General features: G+C 38.6%; 1 protein-coding gene across 2 annotated transcripts in view; it reads right to left on the bottom strand.

The window, feature by feature from the left end:
- UPRT (uracil phosphoribosyltransferase homolog) overlaps window positions 1-14,194 on the bottom strand; it is a 31,878-nt gene extending 17,684 nt beyond the window's left edge. For both annotated transcript variants that reach the window (XM_059910173.1, XM_059910174.1), the window contains exons 1-2: window positions 13,665-14,194; window positions 2,694-2,736 (exon numbers count right to left, since the gene is read on the bottom strand). In XM_059910173.1, the coding sequence (XP_059766156.1) occupies window positions 2,694-2,736; window positions 13,665-14,044 (423 nt within the window). In that variant the 5' untranslated portion in view covers window positions 14,045-14,194. The remainder of the gene's footprint in view (window positions 1-2,693; window positions 2,737-13,664) is intronic.
- Window positions 14,195-19,874: the final 5,680 nt, after the last annotated feature.

The following is a 19,874-nucleotide window of genomic DNA, read 5'->3' as shown; positions in this document are numbered from 1 at the left end:
TAAAGCTATTAAATTAAAAAATTAGAAAAAAATTAAGAGAAAATTTATTAAGAAAAAAAATTTTTTTAATTTTTTAAAATAAATTTTTTAATTTTTCAAAATAAAAAATAAGAAAAAAATTATTAAGAAAAAATTTATTAAGAAAAAATTTTTTTAATTTTTTAAAATAAGAATAAAAGTATTAAGAAAAAATTTATTAAGAAAAAAAATTTTTTAATTTTTTTAAAATAAAAAATAAGAAAAAAATTATTAAGAAAAAAAAATTTTTAAGTAAAAAAAAAAAAAATGGACCGACCGAACCTTAGGACAAATGGTGAAAGCAAAGCTATACAGACAAAATCTCACACAGAAGCATACACATACACACTCACAAAGAGAAGAAAAGGGGAAAAAATAATATATCCTGCTCCCAAAATCCACCTCCTCAATTTGGGATGATTCGTTGTCTATTCAGTTATTCCACAGATGCAGGTACATCAAGTTGTTTGTGGAGCTCTAATCCGCTTCTTCTGAGGCTGCTGAGAGAAATTTCCCTTTCTCTTCTTTGTTCGAACAGCTCCCAGGGTTCAGCTTTGGATTTGGACCCGCCTCTGCCTGTAGGTCGCCTGAGGGCGTTTGTTCTTCACTCACACAGGACGGGGTTAAAGGAGCAGCTGCTTCGGGGGCTCTGGCTCACTCAGGCCGGGGGGAGGGAGGGGTACAGATGCGGGGCAAGCGGCGGCAGAGGCCGGCGTGACGTTGCAGCAGCGTGAGGCGCGCCGTGTGTTCTCCCAGGGAAGTTGTCCCTGGATCACGGGATCCTGGCAGTGGCGGGCCGCACAGGCTCCCGGGAGGGGAGGTGTGGGTAGTGACCTGTGCTCGCACACAGGCTTCTTGGTGGCAGCAGCAGCAGCCTTAGCATCTCATGCCCGTCTCTGGGGTCCGCGCTGATAGCTGCGGCTCATGCCCATCTCTGGAGCTCATTTAGGCGGCGCTCTGAATCCCCTCTCCTCGCGCACCAGGAAACAAAGAGGCAAGAAAAAGTCTCTTGCCTGTTCGGCAGCTCCAGACCTTTTCCCAGACTCCCTCCCGGCTAGCTGTGGTGCACTAACCCCTTCAGGCTGTGTTCACGCAGCCAACCCCAGTCCTCTCCCTGGGATCCGACCGAAGCCCAAGCCTCAGTTCCCAGCCCCAACCCGCCCCGGGGGGTGAGCAGACAAGCCTCTCGGGCTGGTGAGTGCTGCTCGGCACCGATCCTCTGTGTGGGAATCTCTCCGCTTTGCCCTCCGCACGCCTGTGGCTGCGCTCTCCTCCGTGGCTCCAAAGCTTCCCCCCTCTGCCACCCGCAGTCTCCGCCCGCGAAGGGGCTTCCTAGTGTGTGGAAACCTTTCCTCCTTCACAGCTCCCTCCCACTGGTGCAGGTCCTGTCCCTATTCTTTTGTCTCTGTTATTTCTTTTTTCTTTTGCGCTACCCAGGTATGTGGGGAGTTTCTTGCCTTTTGGGAGGTCTGACGTCTTCTGCCAGCGTTCAGTGGGTGTTCTATAGGAGTAGTTCCACGTGTAGATGTATTTCTGATGTATCTGTGGGGAGGAAGGTGATCTCTGCGTCTTACTCTTCTGCCATCTTGCCCCTCAACTACATTTATCTTGATGCAATCCAAGGATTATTACTGCTTCTGGAAGCTCAAATAGAAGTGGCCTTTGAACCAAGAATACTTAAAGTCAAAAATAGAACAGGAGTTGTCTACACTGTTTTGGAATAAAAATTTCCCTAGGGAAAAGGTAAATAAAGAGTTTCATGCCTCCCTCCACCAACACCATCACATTCCCTTTAATAATCTATCTTATACTATCTGATTATACCTATAAGCTTAATAAGTCACTTTTCTTTCTTTCCCAAACTAAATACTGAGAACAGTATTTAGATTGTAAACCCCACGAGATCAGGGACCATGCTATATGCTTTACCACTGTATCTCCTCCCCCCACAACACAGTCTAGCACAGTGTCTGACTCACATGAGTTCAATGTATATTTCATGAACAGATGAATACTAATAACCACAGCAGAATATGTGTCAACCTCATTCTAAGCACTGAACAAACTTAGATATAAACACAAGAAGTAAACAGGGCTTATCCAAGACAGCCCAATTTGGCCTGAAATCCTCTCAGATGACACTAGCTAAACAGAATTGGGCTTGGTCAATCCTTAACAGGAAGTCCCTGAGCATAGACAGTACTTAGTATTTCACGTGTGAGGATACTACAGAAAAGAAGAGGCAAAATAGATATCCAACCCCATGTAAACTACAAGCTGGGTAGTAGTTTTTGTGCATTCGATGGATCCCATAAGGGTAACTACTAGGTCTTTTACATCTTTGGTTTCCTTTTAATTTACTTCACTTCACTGCCCTAAGAGGAGGCATTTAAGGCTCAGGATCAGGTTACCAAGATCCACTTGAAAGGTAGTGAGTGGTACCTCAGAACTACAGAGAATGAGTTCATGGACAATGCTTTGAGGTGAATGGGACTGAGGCAGAGCTTTAATGCAACAGTAGAAACAACACTTGCAAAGTCTAGCAAGATGTGGGTTACTTGGTACAATCTCTCTCGACCCCAGAATGCTCTAGAACAAAAAAGCCCCTTGGCCTACTATGATTGTATCACTAGGAACAACAATGAAATGAAAATGGAAAGCCTCCATCCACCTACCAAACGATCCGCAGAAAACATGAAGTCCCCTCTACTGGCTGTCCTAAAAAAAAAGTACAAGTTTTAGTCTAGATTAGAGCTTTAAAGTGAAATATTACTTAATATATATAGTAACTCTGATATTAAAATGTATTACATGCTAAAAGCTTAAAAGCTTACCTGTAACAGACTATTATTGAGACATGATATTTTTCACTAGGATACAGGAACCTAAATGGAATGACTTGGTAAATATTATTGAAAATGCTCATTTGATATTAACACTGGAGAGAGGAATTGAAAAGATCATGTAGTCTCCCACTGAACTGCCCAAGTATATACTCTTCAACCAGGAGATGAACAAGTTCCCCCTGGAAGATGGCAGCAAGTCAAGAGCTCAAGTTAAGAAAAAAACTTTGCAGTGAGAAAACCAGGTTCTCCCCATTCTCACGCACCATTCACCTTGATCTAAAACCCTATTACCAGCACAAATAACCCATCTATTGATACTTTGTCTCTAATCCTTTTTGGAATGAGAACGGCACAAACAAGTAAATCCTCTGTTTCTGCCATTGCTTTCAAGAACACATAACCTAATTTCCAAGACCTCTTTCTCAAACTATTGATAAATTTTTCCCTTTGCCTGTTTTTCAATCAAATAGTTTATTCCATAGATCTTTCTACCAACTTCCTGTACACTTCCTTCTGGTCAGTATTTTTAGATCCTGAGGTACCCAAGTAATAATAATCGAGGGTTGCACTTACCCACGAACCGTTAACCAGCCAAAAGAAGAATGTTTATAAGGCTGACATTTTTTCTGTACGTAAAAACCTAGTATTGTTCCTCCTCTTTCTCTCATGTAAGTTAAATGATCTGACAGATTTACAGTTTATGTACTTAAAAATCCCCATCTGCCTATCCATAGCACACCTAAAATATTCCCCAACACAGCATCGAAATGGCATATGCAAGCATATATTATCTCACTATACCATTAATCATGACTCTTTTTCAAGCTTCATTTACTTTCTCTGACAGGGAAAAGCAATGAAATATCCCTGACACAAATGGCATTAGGTTTCTTAGAGTAACCACAGTTCTATCATTATTACAGATACTAACTCTCTAAAATATGGACCATAATTGAGCAATAGGGAGAATATAGGTCTGTATTCTTTATATATAAATACTCCCTAAACTCAGAAAACTCTATCCACACACCTACACATAGAAAGCCCATTTAAAACAGGCTTTATGTACTGTGGTTTTCAAATGAAACTATACTATTGATATTACACTTGCACTTTTCATTTCTATAATTAATCTTCACAACATGCTTGTCAAAGAAGTAAAAGTCAGCGAACTACAAAAAAACAAACAAACAAACAAAAGACTGAAGCCTACTGCCCCATTTGCTAGACCTACATAAACTTGTCTAAGTAGCCAGAACACAGTTTTTCAATAGGGAAGATAAGTCTGGATTTGTCTTAAATAAATATCCAGTAGTATATCTTGAGAACACATCTGAAACGTTTGTCTTTAATTTTTAAACAGTTACACAAATATATTACATAGAAAAGTTAGGTTAATTGATCAGAGTTGCCCAAATTCATTATTTTACTTTAGAATCAGACACTTTAATATCTTCACACTCTCCTCAAAAATATCAGCCTCAGCTGAAAACTTCTGCATGATAAGCACTTCTCTACATTCCAAAAAAGGTACACACTATGAGAACCTAATGTGAACTGTTATCCCTTGATAGCTATTTGACTTCCAATTAAAGCAGTCACTGCTCCAGGTCATCCCACTACAAACAGTAATTACTAACTTATCCCCTGTTGTTTTTGACAGGCTTCAGACCGACACTGTTTACTTTAAATCAATTTAGAAATCAAAGTACAGTTAGAATACAGTAAGTTGGTTGCATTTTTTAAAAACACACAGTGGTCTGCAATATCCACATCTAAATCCCTTACATTGTTAACACTAGAGTTTCATAAAACAGATATTTGCTTGTTGGATCAATCAAGTTGCACATAATCTTTGGGCCCCTACTTTAGGCCCAACACTGGACTAAAGTATGTGTTAATAAAGATGTTTTAATGTAAACCAGACCCCAGGTCTTATTCACTCCATATACTTTGTTTCAAATCATAACTCTATTCATTTTTGTCTCAAAACCATTTTTTAAAAAAATCTATCATACTGGAAGCAAAGTTTTGAAAGACATTTTAATCATCTTATATCTGATAACTGTCCCAAATAAAATCTAATGCGAAATTATCACAAAGCAACAAACACACTGACACACATCCCTGGAATATTCTAAAATATATTCAAATATTTAAACAGTGATATCCAGGCGCTCATAATTCAGAGCATAGAAATCTAACTAATGTTAAGCAGAGTATCTTTTAAATTGTGCAAACCCCAAACAGGATTAACAATGCAGACCTAACCATATCTGAGAATATACTTTTCTTGACACTCCCCCCAACAAATGTGTCACACATCTATAGTAACAAAATGAAAGCCAAAGGTAGCCATTTTTTAAAAAATGATCTTCACACAGAAACAACAAAAGAATGAGAATCATACCAGAAGCCAAATCCTCATTTTAATGTGGATTTGGTAAACTAGATTCTTCCCTACTTAAGACCGTCTATAAAGCACTTTAAAATTTCCAGAGAGGCTATAGCAATTGTATATGTATATATTTTAAAACACGTACATCTCATAGCAAACCCAAACCAAGATGAAATCAAGAGAAATCTCTGACCTTTCTTCCAAAAGGCTAATAGGTTTTTACTTATCATCCATAACATATGGAACTATGAGAAGAATGTCTTTATAATATTAAAAAATTAAGACTTCAAGTAGAGATCCTCTCCCCTCTTCTTACTAGACCTCACTAATACTACTGCTGCTGCTGCTATTACTACTACCACCACCACCATCACCACCACCACCATCACCACCACCAGAGGGATTCTCTAATGTGTTGGAAGACATCCTCTCCTGGTGCAATTACAACTTCAATTTCTACAGCAGAAACTTCCATTTGATCACTATCTGCTACTTCTCTCTATTCAGAATAAACTTGACAACCTCTCCTCTTCTTTTTTAAAGAAAATTCATTTAATAACTGTACACACACACACACACACACACACCCAAGCATACAAGATTTATTTAGAAGGCTTTTCTTAAAAGGTCCAAAAGTTACAGCAGGTATGTAATATTATACATATATTACTCCCTTCATTCCCACAGGTCATCATTTATTAAAAGCTTCCTTGGTGCCAAGTATTAAGCACTTTTCGTGCATTACCTGGTCTAATCCTCACATAATCTTAAAAGGTAGATTCTATTCTTACCACCTCTTTAGTGAAGAAAGTAGTGAGGCTTACAGAGGTGAAGTATTCCAAGGTTCTTCCCAGCCTGAAGCTCTCTTAAGTCCCTGAGTAAAGCCATTATCTATATTTTGCTCTAATAAGGGAATGTTTACTAAAAGGTAACTAGTTTTTAGGTGTATTTTAATGATATTTCTCTCCCTGTCAATCAGAGTGGCATGTACATACAATGCAAATAATGAAATAAAGAGACTGGCAGGCAAATAAAACATCATTAAAATGTTCCTTCTCAAGATGGAGAAGCTGCTATTATAATGTGGTTTGTAAAGAGTATGTAATTAAGGTTAAAACAAGAATAAACCCTTTTCAAATGATTAAATTAAAACCTCTGACTCATAACTTAAAAAACAATTTAATTTAAATCAAATCCCAGTAGTACTGAATTAGGTGTCTTTTTTTTTCTCTAAGTATTTTTTGATTTCCTCTTTGATTTCTTCAGTGATCTCTTGGTTATTTAGCAACATATTGTTTAGCCTCCATGTGTTTGTATTCTTTACATTTTTTTCCCTGTAATTTATTTCTAATCTCATAGTGTTGTGGTCAGAAAAGATGCTTGATACGATTTTAATTTTCTTAAATTTACCGAGGCTAGATTTGGGACCCAAGATGTGACTTATCCTGGAGAATGTTCTGTGTGCACTTGAGAAGAAAGTGTAATCTGCTGTTTTCGGATGGAATGTCCTATAAATATCAATTAAATCCACCTGGTCTATTGTGTCATTTAAAGCTTGTGTTTCCTTATTAATTTTCTGTCTGGATGATCTGTCCATTAGTGTAAGTGAAGTGTTAAAAGTCCCCCACTATTATTGTGTTACTGTCGATTTCCTCTTTTATAGCTGTTAGCATTTGCCTTATGTATTGAGGTGCTCCTATGTTGGGTGCATATATATTTATAATTGTTATATCTTCTTGGATTGATCTCTTGATCATTATGTAGTGTCTTTCCTTGGCTCTTGTAATATTCTTTATTTTAAAGTCTATTTTATCTGATACAAGTATTGCTACTCCAGCTTTCTTTTGATTTCCATTTGCATGGAATATCTTTTTCCATCCCCTCACTTTCAGTCTGTATGTGTCACTAGGTCTGAAGTGATTCTCTTGTAGACAGCATATATATGGGTCTTTTTCTATCCATTCAGCGAGCCTGTGTCTTTTGGTTGGAGCATTTAATCCATTCATATTTAAGGTAATTATTGATATGTATGGTCCTATAACTATTTTCTTAATTGTTTTGGGTTTGTTTTTGTAGGTCCTTTCCTTCTCTTGTGTTTCCTATTTAGAGATGTTCCTTTAGCATTTGTTGTAGAGCTGATTTGGTGGTGCTGAATTCTCTTAGCTTTGTTTGTCTGTAAAGCTTTTGATTTCTCCGTTGAATCTGAATGAGATCCTTGCCGGCTAGAGTAATCTTGGTTGTAGGTTCCTCCCTTTCATCAAATATATCATGCCACTCCCTTCTGGCTTGTAGAGTTTCTGCTGAGAAATCAGCTGTTAACCTTATGGGAGTTCCCTTGTGTGTTATTTGTTATTTTTCCCTTGTTGCTTTTAATAATTTTTCTTTGTCTTTAATTTTTGTCAATTTGATTACTATGTGTCTCGGCATGTTTCTCCTTATCCTGACTGGGACTCTCTGCGCTTCCTGGACTTGGGTGGCTATTTCCTGTCCCATGTTAGGAAAGTTTTCGACTATAATCTCTTCAAATATTTTCTCGGGTCCTTTCTCTCTCTCTCCTCCTTCTGGGACCCCTATAATGCGAATGTTGGTGCATTTAATGTTGTCCCAGAGGTTTCTTAGGCTGTCTTCATTTCTTTTCATTCTTTTTAATTTATTGGTTCCGTAGCAGTGAATTCCACCATTCTGTCTTCCAGGTCACTTATCCGTTCTTCTGCCTCAGTTACTCTGCTATTGGTTCCTTCTAGTGTATTTTTCATTTCAGTTATTGTATTGTTCATCTCTGTTTGTTTGTTCTTGAATTCTTCTAGGTGTTTGTTCTTGAATTCTTCTAGGTCTTTGTTAAACATTTCTTGCATCTTCTCGATCTTTGCCTCCATTCTTTTTCCAAGGTCCTGGATCACCTTCACTATCATTATTCTGAATTCTTTTTCTGGAAGGTTGCCTATCTCCACTTCATCTAGTTGTCTTTCTGGGGTTTTATCTTGTTCCTTTTATCTTGTTCCTTGTTCCTACATAGTCCTCTGCCTTTTCATTTTGTCTATCTTTCTGTGAATGTGGTTTTTGTTCCACAGGCTGCAGGATTGTAGTTATTCTTGCTTCTGCCGTCCTAGGTCTCATTTTTTTTTTTTTTCTCCTAGGTCTCATTTTTGAAAATGAGGATTATACACAAAGATTGTCTTTAGCATTGGGGGTGGGAGAAGTTAAGTCTGGGCATAAAGTTGCCAGATTTAGCAAATAAAAATACAGGACACCCAGTTAAATTTGTATTTCAGAAGTATGTCCCATACAATGTTTAGGATATACTAAGAAAAGTATTCATTGCTTATCTGAACTCAAATTTAACTGGGTGTCCTGTATTTATCCAGCAACCTAAGCTAAGGAGGAAGAACTAAATGGACTCAGTTTTAGCTCTAATATGTTCTTGTTTGTTTGTTTTTGCTTTTCTAAGCAACAGTTTAAAGGGAAGTAAAAAATAAAAGCTTTTCTGGCAGGTTTAAACCAAAGGAATGTTTCACTTAGAGTTCATGTTTAGTGGAAGCTCTGAAAACATAAGCTCTACTTCCATAGCTACTTTGTTATGTGATCATTAAAATAAAGAAGCTCTAAGGTTTGTCATGGTATGCAGATGATTTATAAATGATTTTCCCCCTCCTTCCTTCCCCCTCAAAAAAAGAAAACCCAGTGAAGTACTTGCAGCAAACCTAATCTGATGTGAAAACCAAAACAAACAACAAACAAAAATGAAAATAGCTTTTACTATCTGCCAGGTGCAAGTCACCAGGGCCACAGATCTTCGGCACCTTCTTAAGAATCTCATAAAATAGTGTCATTAATTATTTATTTGCACCTCAAAGCAGAGTTCAATGTAAACATTCAAGATCAGGTAGAAAAACAAGAGAAGCTATCATTTTCCTTTAGAACCCAGGCCTCAGTCATTCAAGTTGATTTATTAATTTTTATAATGATTGGAACATTAATTCCCCTATGTGCCAGGTACTTGCCAGGCCACACTTTCTTTCTGCCTCCCCAGAGTCCAGACTAGCTGGTAAGAGATTACTAGGATATGCCCAATAAATATTATAACAGGGGTATGTATAAAGAGTCGACTTCCTCACTCCTGGCCTAAAAGCCAGTTAGAAAATTCACATGGAAAACCAAAACCATGTCCATGATTTATTGATAAATAACTTGCAGGTCATAGTGTTTTCTGTGGTGGACATTTTGGTTTTCTATAAGTTGAAGGGAACAGTTCTGAGATTCCTCCAGTCTCAGGGTGATACCAGGCCAGGTTCTCTAGGCTGGTTCTGTTTAGTTTAGAATCCTTGGCTCAGCCTATACCCTAAATCCAAAACTAGCCAAATCACCACGCAAGGGAGAATGGCCATTCTCCCATGGGCAGTGGCCCAGCCTGAGCACAGCACAATCACCTGTGGTGTTTGAAAAGCTACAAGTGCTCAGGTTCCACCCAAGACTACTCTACTACTCCACTCTAAGAATGGGCTCCAAAAAAAAAAAAAAAGACTCCCCAAGCAATTCAAATGTACAGCTTTGGTTAAGAACACTACCTAGCCAAATGACGCAAATCACATCAGGCTGCACTCATATTAGGGCTGCACAGGATGTTCATCCATCCTGAGGTTAACTGTCTCCCCACCAGGTGACTAAAAAAAAAAAAGTCACAAGAATGAATGTGTTCTTTCTTTAGTGCCATTTCATGGACTAAAATACTCTAAGATGGCTCAATTTTCATCCAAGCTGCCTGCTGAGGCCATGGTGAAACCCCTTTGAGGGCAAATATACAGGAAACATTCAATAGCTCATGAAAAAGCTTTACTTTAATGTTTCAGAAGACGAAAGAAAACAAAAACTGGGGAGAGGAGATGATCTTTTAAATACACTGCACTGCCTTATATATGAGGTCATGAACTGTGTTCAAGGGAACAGTGCATTACCCTCAGATTTTGTTGGGTTTAGTATATAAAGGAGGCAGAAAGGGAAGGATGTGTGGTTTAAATCCACTGCAACAACAAAAACTGCAAATGAAGCAGTCATTTCTTCCTGAGTTCACCAGTGACCCCTGTGTGACTGAGTAAATTACCTGATCATTTGATGTTTAGATTACTGCATACTCAAATAGAGAGAAAACCATTTCCTTGAAATTCAATAATACCACCAACATTTTATGCTGCAAATACTGCACATTTCAAAAAAATAAGTAAAAAGATATTTTAAATCAGTCCAATGTTCTCAATCTTGCCTGCTTTATGTATTTACAACAACATGCAGTCCTCTGGCTCAACCCCATTTCCCCATGCCAAAGTCAATTCAGAAAGCAATCCCTTCACTAGACAGACACTAAGAACCAGGAACAATAAAAGGAATAACAAGTACTTCAGTGGCCTCTATCATCAGACAGTTCCATAGCGCACATATATGATGTCACATCAAAATAGAGAAGAGCATAAGGGTATAAGGAAGACAGACTGATAACTGATGGCACCTTCCATAACTAGACCCCTGTAAATATAGCTCCTCTAACCACGAGCACTCCACACCAGCCCCGGATAAAACAGGTCCTGTTTGTGTGAAGGGATGCCAATTTTTTAAGATAAAGGAACAGAGGCCTCCATTAACAGATTTAATTAACAGAAACAAAACTAAAACTCTGTCTCCACCCTAAATAACTAAGCATCAATTAGTTATTAAAAATTGTAGTGAGTTTTTCTATTCTGTATCATAGCAGGATAAAAATAATCTAGGATCTCTCAGTGTTGTTTTTTAAAATAAGAATGTGCATTCTATGTAGTTAAATTCCTTTTACTGTCTCCCAAAAGCTGAAGAAACCAGCACTTATGGATACAATCTGAACCATGCACAAATCTAAACATAAAGGCTTGAAATGCCGTAAATATGCATACTGTTCACAGTTTACAACAAATGTTCATAGACAGTATCTTGTTTTACCCTCCCAGGAGCTTCATGAGATATTAGGAACATCCTCATTTTACAAATGATAAAGCTGAAGCACAGAGATGCTAAACATCTTGCCTAAGATGACTCTGGATCCTGCTGTCTCCTTCCAAACTCAGAAAAAAAAAAAAAGAAAAAAAAAGATTTTGCTTACACCCAGGTTTACTACACCACCCAGGCTTTTCTGAGTAATGCAGTAAAATCAGGTATTGATACTGTCATATATGAATGCTGAATGTCATGCCCTCTCCAAGTTCTATAGCAGCTGTTCACTTTTACATTATCAGGAAGACCCCTTTGTGAAATCTAATGAAAGTGAAGGAATCCCCACCCCATAAAAAAGCACATATGCAAATGTTCATAGTAGCATTATTCATAATACCCCAAAAATGGAAACCAAACCACCCAAATGTCCATCACCTGATGAATGGATAAACAAAATGTGGTATATCCATACAGAGGAATATCATTCAGCCAAAAAAGAAATGGTGTACTGATACAAGATGGACAAAGCTTGAAAACATTATGCTAAATAAAAGAAACTAGCCACAAAAGACCACATGTCATATGATTCTATTTACATGAAACGTCCAGAATAGGCACATCAATAGACACAGAAGGTACATTAGTGGTTATCTAGGGCACTTGGTGGGTTGGAGGGAAATGGGGAGTGACTGCTCATGGGTGTGGGCTTTCTTGTTGAGCTGATGAAAATGTTCTAAAATTGTGTGGTGGTGGCTGCAAAGCAATAAACATACTTGAAAACCACTGAATTGTACACTTTAAAAGGTATACTGTATGGTATGTAAATTATAGCTCAATAAAGATGTTATGGCACTTCCCTTGTGGTGCAGTGGTTGAGAATCTGCCTGCCAAAGCAGGGGACATGGGTTCGAGCCCTGGGCTGGGAAGATCCCACACGCCCATGGAGCAACTAAGCCCGTGTGCCACAACTACTGAAGCCCATGCGCCTAGAGCCCGTGCTCCACAACAGAAGAAGCCACTGCAATGAGAAGCCCGTGCACCACAAGGAAGAGTAGCCCCAACTCGCCGCAACTAAAAAAAGCCCGTGCGCAGCAACCAAGACCCAATGCAATATTTTTGTATTTATTTACAAAAATAAATAAATAAATTTATTTTAAAAATACTAAAAAATAAAAATGTTATTTAAAAAAACCATTAAAAATGCACATACAAATAACATTTCCCAAATAATTTCTGAGGGTTTGCTAAAGCCCTGAAGCCCATCTACAGGTACAGCACAAAGTCCAAGACAGCACAGGTCCAAGACACAAGGTCAGTAACTCTTGCTCTATAGAAACAAGAATCATCCTATTTTCTTTGTTTTACAGATTAAGTTTTATTTCAGTTCCCCCCCACCACAACTACCAAGCCTATGTCTCCTACTTTTTAAGATCACTTCTTCATTTATTGGTTCACATGACCACAGTTTTCAATATTGATTCATTATAAACCATTAAATACTTTCATAAATATAACTTTAAGAGCTACAAATAACTTTTAGTAATTGAATGACTATTGCTTGCAAGGCATAGTTGGAATTCAAAAATGTAAGTGATACAACTTCTGCCCTTAAGGAGCTTAAAATATAACAAGTGAGATAAGAGCGAAACGAACAACAATACACAAAACAGAAGGTGAATCTTGCATTAAAAAGGCCAGGGAAGATCAGTGAGGAAGAATGATTGAAGGAAATCTTCTTGGCAGAGATGGACATTTAATGCTGAATGTTGAAGAGTAGGTAGGATTTGAACATGCAGAGGAGTAAAGAGAATTTGAGATGCGAGGAGAAGTAGGGATGTTTCAGAATAGTTCCTAGGAACCACGAAGATGGGCCTTAATGTCAAGCTAAGGATCCTGACTTTATTTGGTAGGCTCAGAGAAGCCAAAGAAGGCTGCTGAGTAGGGTAGTGAGCGAATCAAAGCAGTATATTAAGAAGATTAATTGTTCAGTAATGTGTGGGTACACGTAGAAGAGAGAAATGGAGACAAGGAGACAAACTGGGAGTCTATTAAACAGTATGAAGTGAAAGGGTTACGCTCTCTGCCCTGTGTCTGTTCACGTGGTAAACCTACAACCCAAAAATGGTTACTGCCCACGTGAACAGGCACAGGGCAGATCAGCACGTTTACCTGAATGGAATGACTGTGTATTCCACTCATAAGAGACAAAGAGGAAACAGGAGGTTACCTAAAATGCTTCCTCCCTACACAAAGCGATGTTAAACACAGGTACTGGGAAAGAGGGTAGGAGGCCTGAGTCAAGTGACACCGCCCCGCAAAGAAAAGGCCCTGCCGAAATCTCCACAGACCAGCTTCCCTAGGCCAAGAACCTTCCCCCTTTTACTTCCAATCCCCGCCCACCCCCTGAGAGACCCTCCACCTCCCCTTCCCCTTCCGCTCTGGCTCACTTATCCCGGATGATGGTCTGCAGCTCCCGGATCTGATCATTCATTGGCAGGAGCTTAAGCTGCGCCCCGATCTGCCGGGAGAGTTCGCAGTCCCCTAGGAGGGAGTCGCTGGCTGGCGCGTCAGAGGTGCCAGTGCCACCGTTGCTCTCTGAATTGAGGGTGGCGTCGCCGCAGGCCTGAAGGTCCCGCTCAGCCGGTACGCTAGAAGACCTTACTCTCCCCCTGAGGAGAGTCAGCTTGGCCGCGGAGTCACTGTTTCCCCCGGCATGGTCCGGGATCAGTTCGTCAGGTTGCTGCGGCTCGGGGTTTTGGGTCGAGGCACAGTTTACTTGCTGGTTGTGACAGGGCATGGAGTCCGGACACCGTAACTCCGTGGCCATACACCGGGCACCGGGCCGTCCCCGCAGCTACCGACCCCTAAGGATAAAGGAGAGCAGGGAAAACGGACCAAAGCTCCTACGCTCTCCCGGTCGCCCCGCCTCCTCGCAACCTCCAACCGCCGCTGCCCTCTCACCCCTTGGCCTCCACCGCTTCCCTTTCGCACGTTACGTCCCGGCCCCGCCCACACCAGACTTACCGCCCGCCTAGACACTCGATTGGCTTCGCTCCCTGCCACTCTGCAGCGAACGGCCTGTTAACCCTTTGCGTTGCCCCGGCTGCGTGAGGTCCCACAAAGAACTTGGCAGACAAGGTGAGGGCAGGGGTACTTGGTTTCCGGGTCTCCCGGGAGCCGCTAGGGATTCTGCATGCAGAACTTTGAGTGAGTGATGGAGCCGGGAGAAAACTAGGGGTGGAGAGTGCTAAAATGATGACACACAAAGACCCATGTTTTCAACTTTGTGTCTTAGCAGAAAAGTTAAACTTCAGTAACTGCGTCTACTGTATGCTTGTCTGTGTAGCCCAAAAAGGAAGTTTAAAAATGCCTAGCTGCATGCTGAAGAGCCTGCCCTCTACTAGACTGTTGTACCAGTTGCAGCTTCCCAAGTATGCTTGACTACTAGAGCTTTCCTTATCTTTATTGGTTGGACCCTATACTGTACAGTTACCATGAGGATTCTGACAGCATTTCAGACCCACTACCGCTTTGCTTCTTTTAAATACTTGGAAACACTTTTTTTTTTTTTTTTTTTTTTAGCTTGCGGACATAGTATAAAGGCTTGAGCTAAGAGTATCTAGGGCAGTGCTTTTCAACAACTTTGTGTATTAGAACAATTGTAAAGTTTGTTAAAATGCAGGTTGTCATGGCCTGCCTTTGAGATTCTGATTCAGTAGATCTGAGATGGGACCCAAGAATCTTTATTTTTAACACGTAACCCAACAATTCTGATTTTTTTTAAATGGTACTTTTTGAGAACAGTGGCTTACGGGCTCCCTTTTTGAAGAGCTACAAAGTCAGAAACCTGCTAATTCTACTAAAAAATTATTGAGCAGCATTTAACAAGTTCCCTCCCGTCTCTGGACTTGACTTTGTCCATCCATAAATGAGATGCATTAACTATTTGACCCCTAAATGTTCTTCCAATTCTGACATTCTGTAATTCTATTTTGCCTTCCAAAAGCCAATTCTTAAAATTCCTTGTTCCACACCGGAACATAACCAGCATATGCAGAGATTCAAGCGAAGTAATGGATAACAGGAATATCGAGGCCTTTGGTGAGACTTGAGCCTTGATCTGGCTCTCTTTTCCATTTTTTCTTTGTTTGTTTGGTTGTTGTTTTGGTATCAGTATTAATGGTATTTTTCTCCCTTTTTTCTCTCCCATATTCTCTGCTTTGTGTCTTTCCCTCTAGGTCAGTACACTATTAGCTGTAATTATAGAGAGTTTAAATTTGATTGGATGATAAAAATTGCAGCCTTAAACGGTAATCCCACTCATTTTTTAAAAAATTAATTAATTAATTAATTTATTTATTTTTGGCTGTGTTGGGTCTTCGTTTCTGTGCGAGGGCTTTCTCTAGTTGGGGCAAGTGGGGGCCACTCTTCATCGTGGTGTGCGGGCCTCTCACTATTGCAGCCTCTCTTGTTGCGGAGCACAGGCTCCAGACGCGCAGGCTCAGTAGTTGTGGCTCACGGGCCTAGTTGCTCCGCGGCATGTGGGATCTTCCCAGACCAGGGCTCGAACCCATGTCCCCTGCATTGGCAGGCAGATTCTCAACCACTGCGCCACGAGGGAAGCCCCCCACTCATTTTTGAAAGCCTGTGCATCTTTTCTCCTAGCACACAATGTGACTCAAAGGATCTCTGGGTTTAAAAGCTGAATCTGATAACATGAAGTGGGCAGGAGCAATTAAATGGCTACTTTGCCAATGAATACTCTAAGGAAAACAATGAAATACAGTATTTTTCATTATCAGTACTTTAAACGCAGTAGTGAATTTAAAATGGTATTGTGAGACATCCCAGGACCAAAACTGTACTGAAGTCATTTTTGTCTAGTGTTTCATCAGGCAAATGACCTTGTTCTCAGTGCCATAGAATATGAATTAGAACAGTACAACCACCAGTGTATCTTGTGTTTTCACTCTTATAGGAAACACCCATGCATATACTTACCTATATTAACCAATAATCATTAGCAAATCTATTTATCTAGTCAATTTAATTATTTAAGATGCTATTGAGGTAAAATTCACTGATGATTAATGATAACACCTTAAATTTGATGGTTTATAACCTACAAAAGACCTTCTATACATTCTCAAAAAAAAGTTTGAGGATTACGAAGCCCCGTTTATAGATGATAGCTATATAATTCTTTTTCCTAAAGTGACTTCTCCAAGGTCACACATCCAAAATGGAGAAAAGCAGAGACAGAAACCCCAGTCTTTTCACTTTAAATCCAGTCTTTTTCACACACACCTACAGATTCATGAAATCATTTAGTTAACAAATATTGGTTGAATCCTTACTATTTGCCAACCATGTTTCTAGGTGCTAGAACAGATACAAAGAAAAATGAATGAAGATCTTAGAATTCTCCATGGTTGTAGAGGGCATGGAGGTCATGGATAGTATGGATCTTTGAAAACCAAAGGATAATGTTAGGCAGCATGGAAGCCTACGCTAAAGATACTTACAGCAGAATTGACAAATGTGAATATAGCTCTCTTGCTTCCCACTTTTTGATGGAGGTACAAAGCCAGATAAAGCAAAAAGCTGGAAAATTCTCCTGTAATAATTGAGATGACTGTAAACTTCAATTTAGGTTTTGAGTTATAGATTTGAAATGATCCCTAAAAATTATGGGAAGCAGTAAACCAATTGCATGTATCAGTAGATATCCTTCACATGCATCTACATAGTGCCTTTACAAAACACTTTTATATAGGTTATCTCATTCGACGTTGTGGAGCAGTTGGCCTCAATATTATAATTCCTGTTTTACAGGTGAGAAAATTGAAACTTAGGAGCCTAATTTATAGTCACATCATAAGTAGTAGAGTTAGGAGAAGGCAGAAGAGTTAATTTATTATTAAATTATTAATATTAAACTCTATTTTCCATGCAGTATGCTTTAGTTATCTCATTTAAGCCTTTCAACAACCTTAGGAGGTAGGCTGTATTTTGTTATCCCCATTTTATAGATAGGAAAACAGATGTAGTGAGATTGAGTATCTTGATAATGTCACACAGGTGATAAGTGGAGGAGCAGGGATTTGAACCTAAGTGTGATCAGGTCAATTTGTTTCTATAACCCAGGTCCTTAGAGTAGTCCAGGTTATATTCCTCTACTGTATACCATACTTTTTGCTTGTACTAGATAGTATCTCACCTGCAATACCAGATTTAACCTATGAACCCAAAATTGTACTTTATGACTGACCTGGGGAATTCAGATATAATTTTCTATTAATGCTTAGTACTCTGATGAACTCCTTGACAATCCCTTTGTGCCATAAACTCCAGCAGTTCTCTAATTGAAGTTGACTTGGTGATGCTTACGCCATTGCACTGTAATTTCTTGTGAACAAAAATCTATTAATTAAAAGAATAGCCAATGTTCTGAGCAAATAGTGTGATTCACTTTGCTTTCAAAATGAATAGCTGTATCACCTTTCAGATGTATACCTTACCTTTGTTCTGTGGTTCCCAATGACCTCAAAATGTCTATTTGGATATCTTTTCAGATATATATATCTTTTCTTCTTTACCATTTACTCCCCATAGTTTCAAAATTTTTTGAATCACTTTTCAAATACATTTTTACAGCCTTATGAAGTTAGTTTACTTGTGAATACAGAACCTCCCCTGTAGATATTAAACAATTCCTGGCAGATGTGTGGGGCAGGACAGGCAGATTTTGTATAAAAAATTATACCATCTTCTATAAAAGAGTATACCTTGTATAAAAAGTATAAAAGAGAACCTGTAAAAATGATATATTAAGAACTGAGGTGTCTCCCTTTGTGTTTTGTTGATTTTTTGTATTGACATGCTTTGATTCCTTTCTATTTTTCTTTTGTGTAAATTCTAGAGGTATTTTTATTTTGTGGTTACCTTGGGACTTACATAAGATATCTTATAACAGTCTAACTTAAGTTGTTAACAACTTAAGTTCAATCACATACAAAAACTCTACATTTTAACTTCTCTCCCACTTTAAGTTATTGTTGTCACAATTTACATTCGTTCCTAATATGTATCTTTAAACATATTTTAGTTATAGCTATTTTAAATAATTTTCTCTTTTAACTTTTATATTTGAATGAAAATAGATTTACCTACACCATTACAGTAATAGTGTTCTTTATTTGCCTGAATATTTACCTTTACCAATGAGTTTAATATTTTCTTATGCTATAATGTTGCTATCTAGCACCCTTTTGTTTCAACTTGAAGGATATCCTTTAGCACTTTTTTTCCTGAAGTATAGTTGACTTATAATATTATATTAGTTTCAAGTGCACAGTAAAGTGATTTGATATTTTTATAGGTTATACTCCATATAATGTTACTATAAAATATTGGCTGTTTTCCTTGTGCTGTACGTTACATCCTTGTGTCTTATTTATTTCATAATTAGTAGTCTGTACCTCTTAATCCCCTTCACCTATCTTACCCCACCCCCACTACTGTCCCCACAGGTAAGCACTAGTTTGTTCTCTGTATCTGTGAGTTTGTTTTGTTATATTCATTCATTTGTTTTATTTTTTATATTCCACATATAATTGAAAACATACAGTATTTGTTTTTCTCTATCTGACTTTTTTCACTAAGCATAATAGCCTCCAGGTCCATCCATGTTGTTGCAAATGGCAAAATTTCATTCTTTTTTATGGCTGAGTAATATTCCATTGTGCGTGTGTGTGTGTGTGTGTGTGTGCGTGCGTGTGTGTGTGTATATATACCCCACATCTTTATATTGATACATTCATCTGTTAATGGACACTTAGGTTGCTTTTATATCTTGGCTATAGCATTTCTTAAAAGGCAGGTGTAGTGGGGATGAACTTCCTCAGCTTTTGTTTGGGAAAGTCTTTATCTCTCCTTTATTTTTGAAGGACAGTTTTACTACATATAGTATTCTTGGCAGTTTTCGTCTTTCAGAACTTTGAATAGGTCATCCTACTCGCTTCTGGTCTGCACGGTTTCTGCTGAAAAATCCACTGATAGTCTTATGGAGATTCCCTTGTATGTGGCCAGTTACTTTGCTCTTGATGCTTTCGAATTTCTCTCTTTGTTTTGACTTTTGACAATTTGATTATAAAGTGTCTTATTGTGGATTTGGGGGGGATTCATCTTATTTGATGATTTTGGGACTTTTGCATCTGGATATCTGTTTCCTTCTCCAGATATGGGGAGTTTTCAGTCATTATTTCTTTGAATAACCTTTCTGGTCCTTTCTCTCTCTCTTCTCCTTTTGGGACTCCCATAATGTGTATATTGGATGTCGTGATGGTCTCCCGTAAGTCCCTTAACATTTCTTCACTTCTTTTCATTCTTTTTTCTTCTCGTTACTCTGACTGGATTATTTCCAATGACTTGTCTTCAAGTTTACTGATCCTTTCTTTGTTTGCACTAGTTTGCTGTTGAATCCCTATAGTGATTTTTTTCAGTTAATTATTGCATTCCTTAGCTCCCTAATTTATATTTGGCTTTAAAAAATATTTTCTATCTCTTTGTTGCAATTCTCACTTACAATTCTCTTGACCTCAGTGAGCATTTTTGTGACACCTATTTTGAATTCTCTGTCGGGTAAATCATATAAC

This window comes from Balaenoptera ricei, chromosome X (genome assembly GCF_028023285.1).
Source record: "Balaenoptera ricei isolate mBalRic1 chromosome X, mBalRic1.hap2, whole genome shotgun sequence".
Lineage (NCBI taxonomy): Eukaryota > Metazoa > Chordata > Mammalia > Artiodactyla > Balaenopteridae > Balaenoptera > Balaenoptera ricei.
Note: the sequence above shows the minus strand (reverse complement) of the source record. Positions and strands in the feature narration are given on the sequence as shown.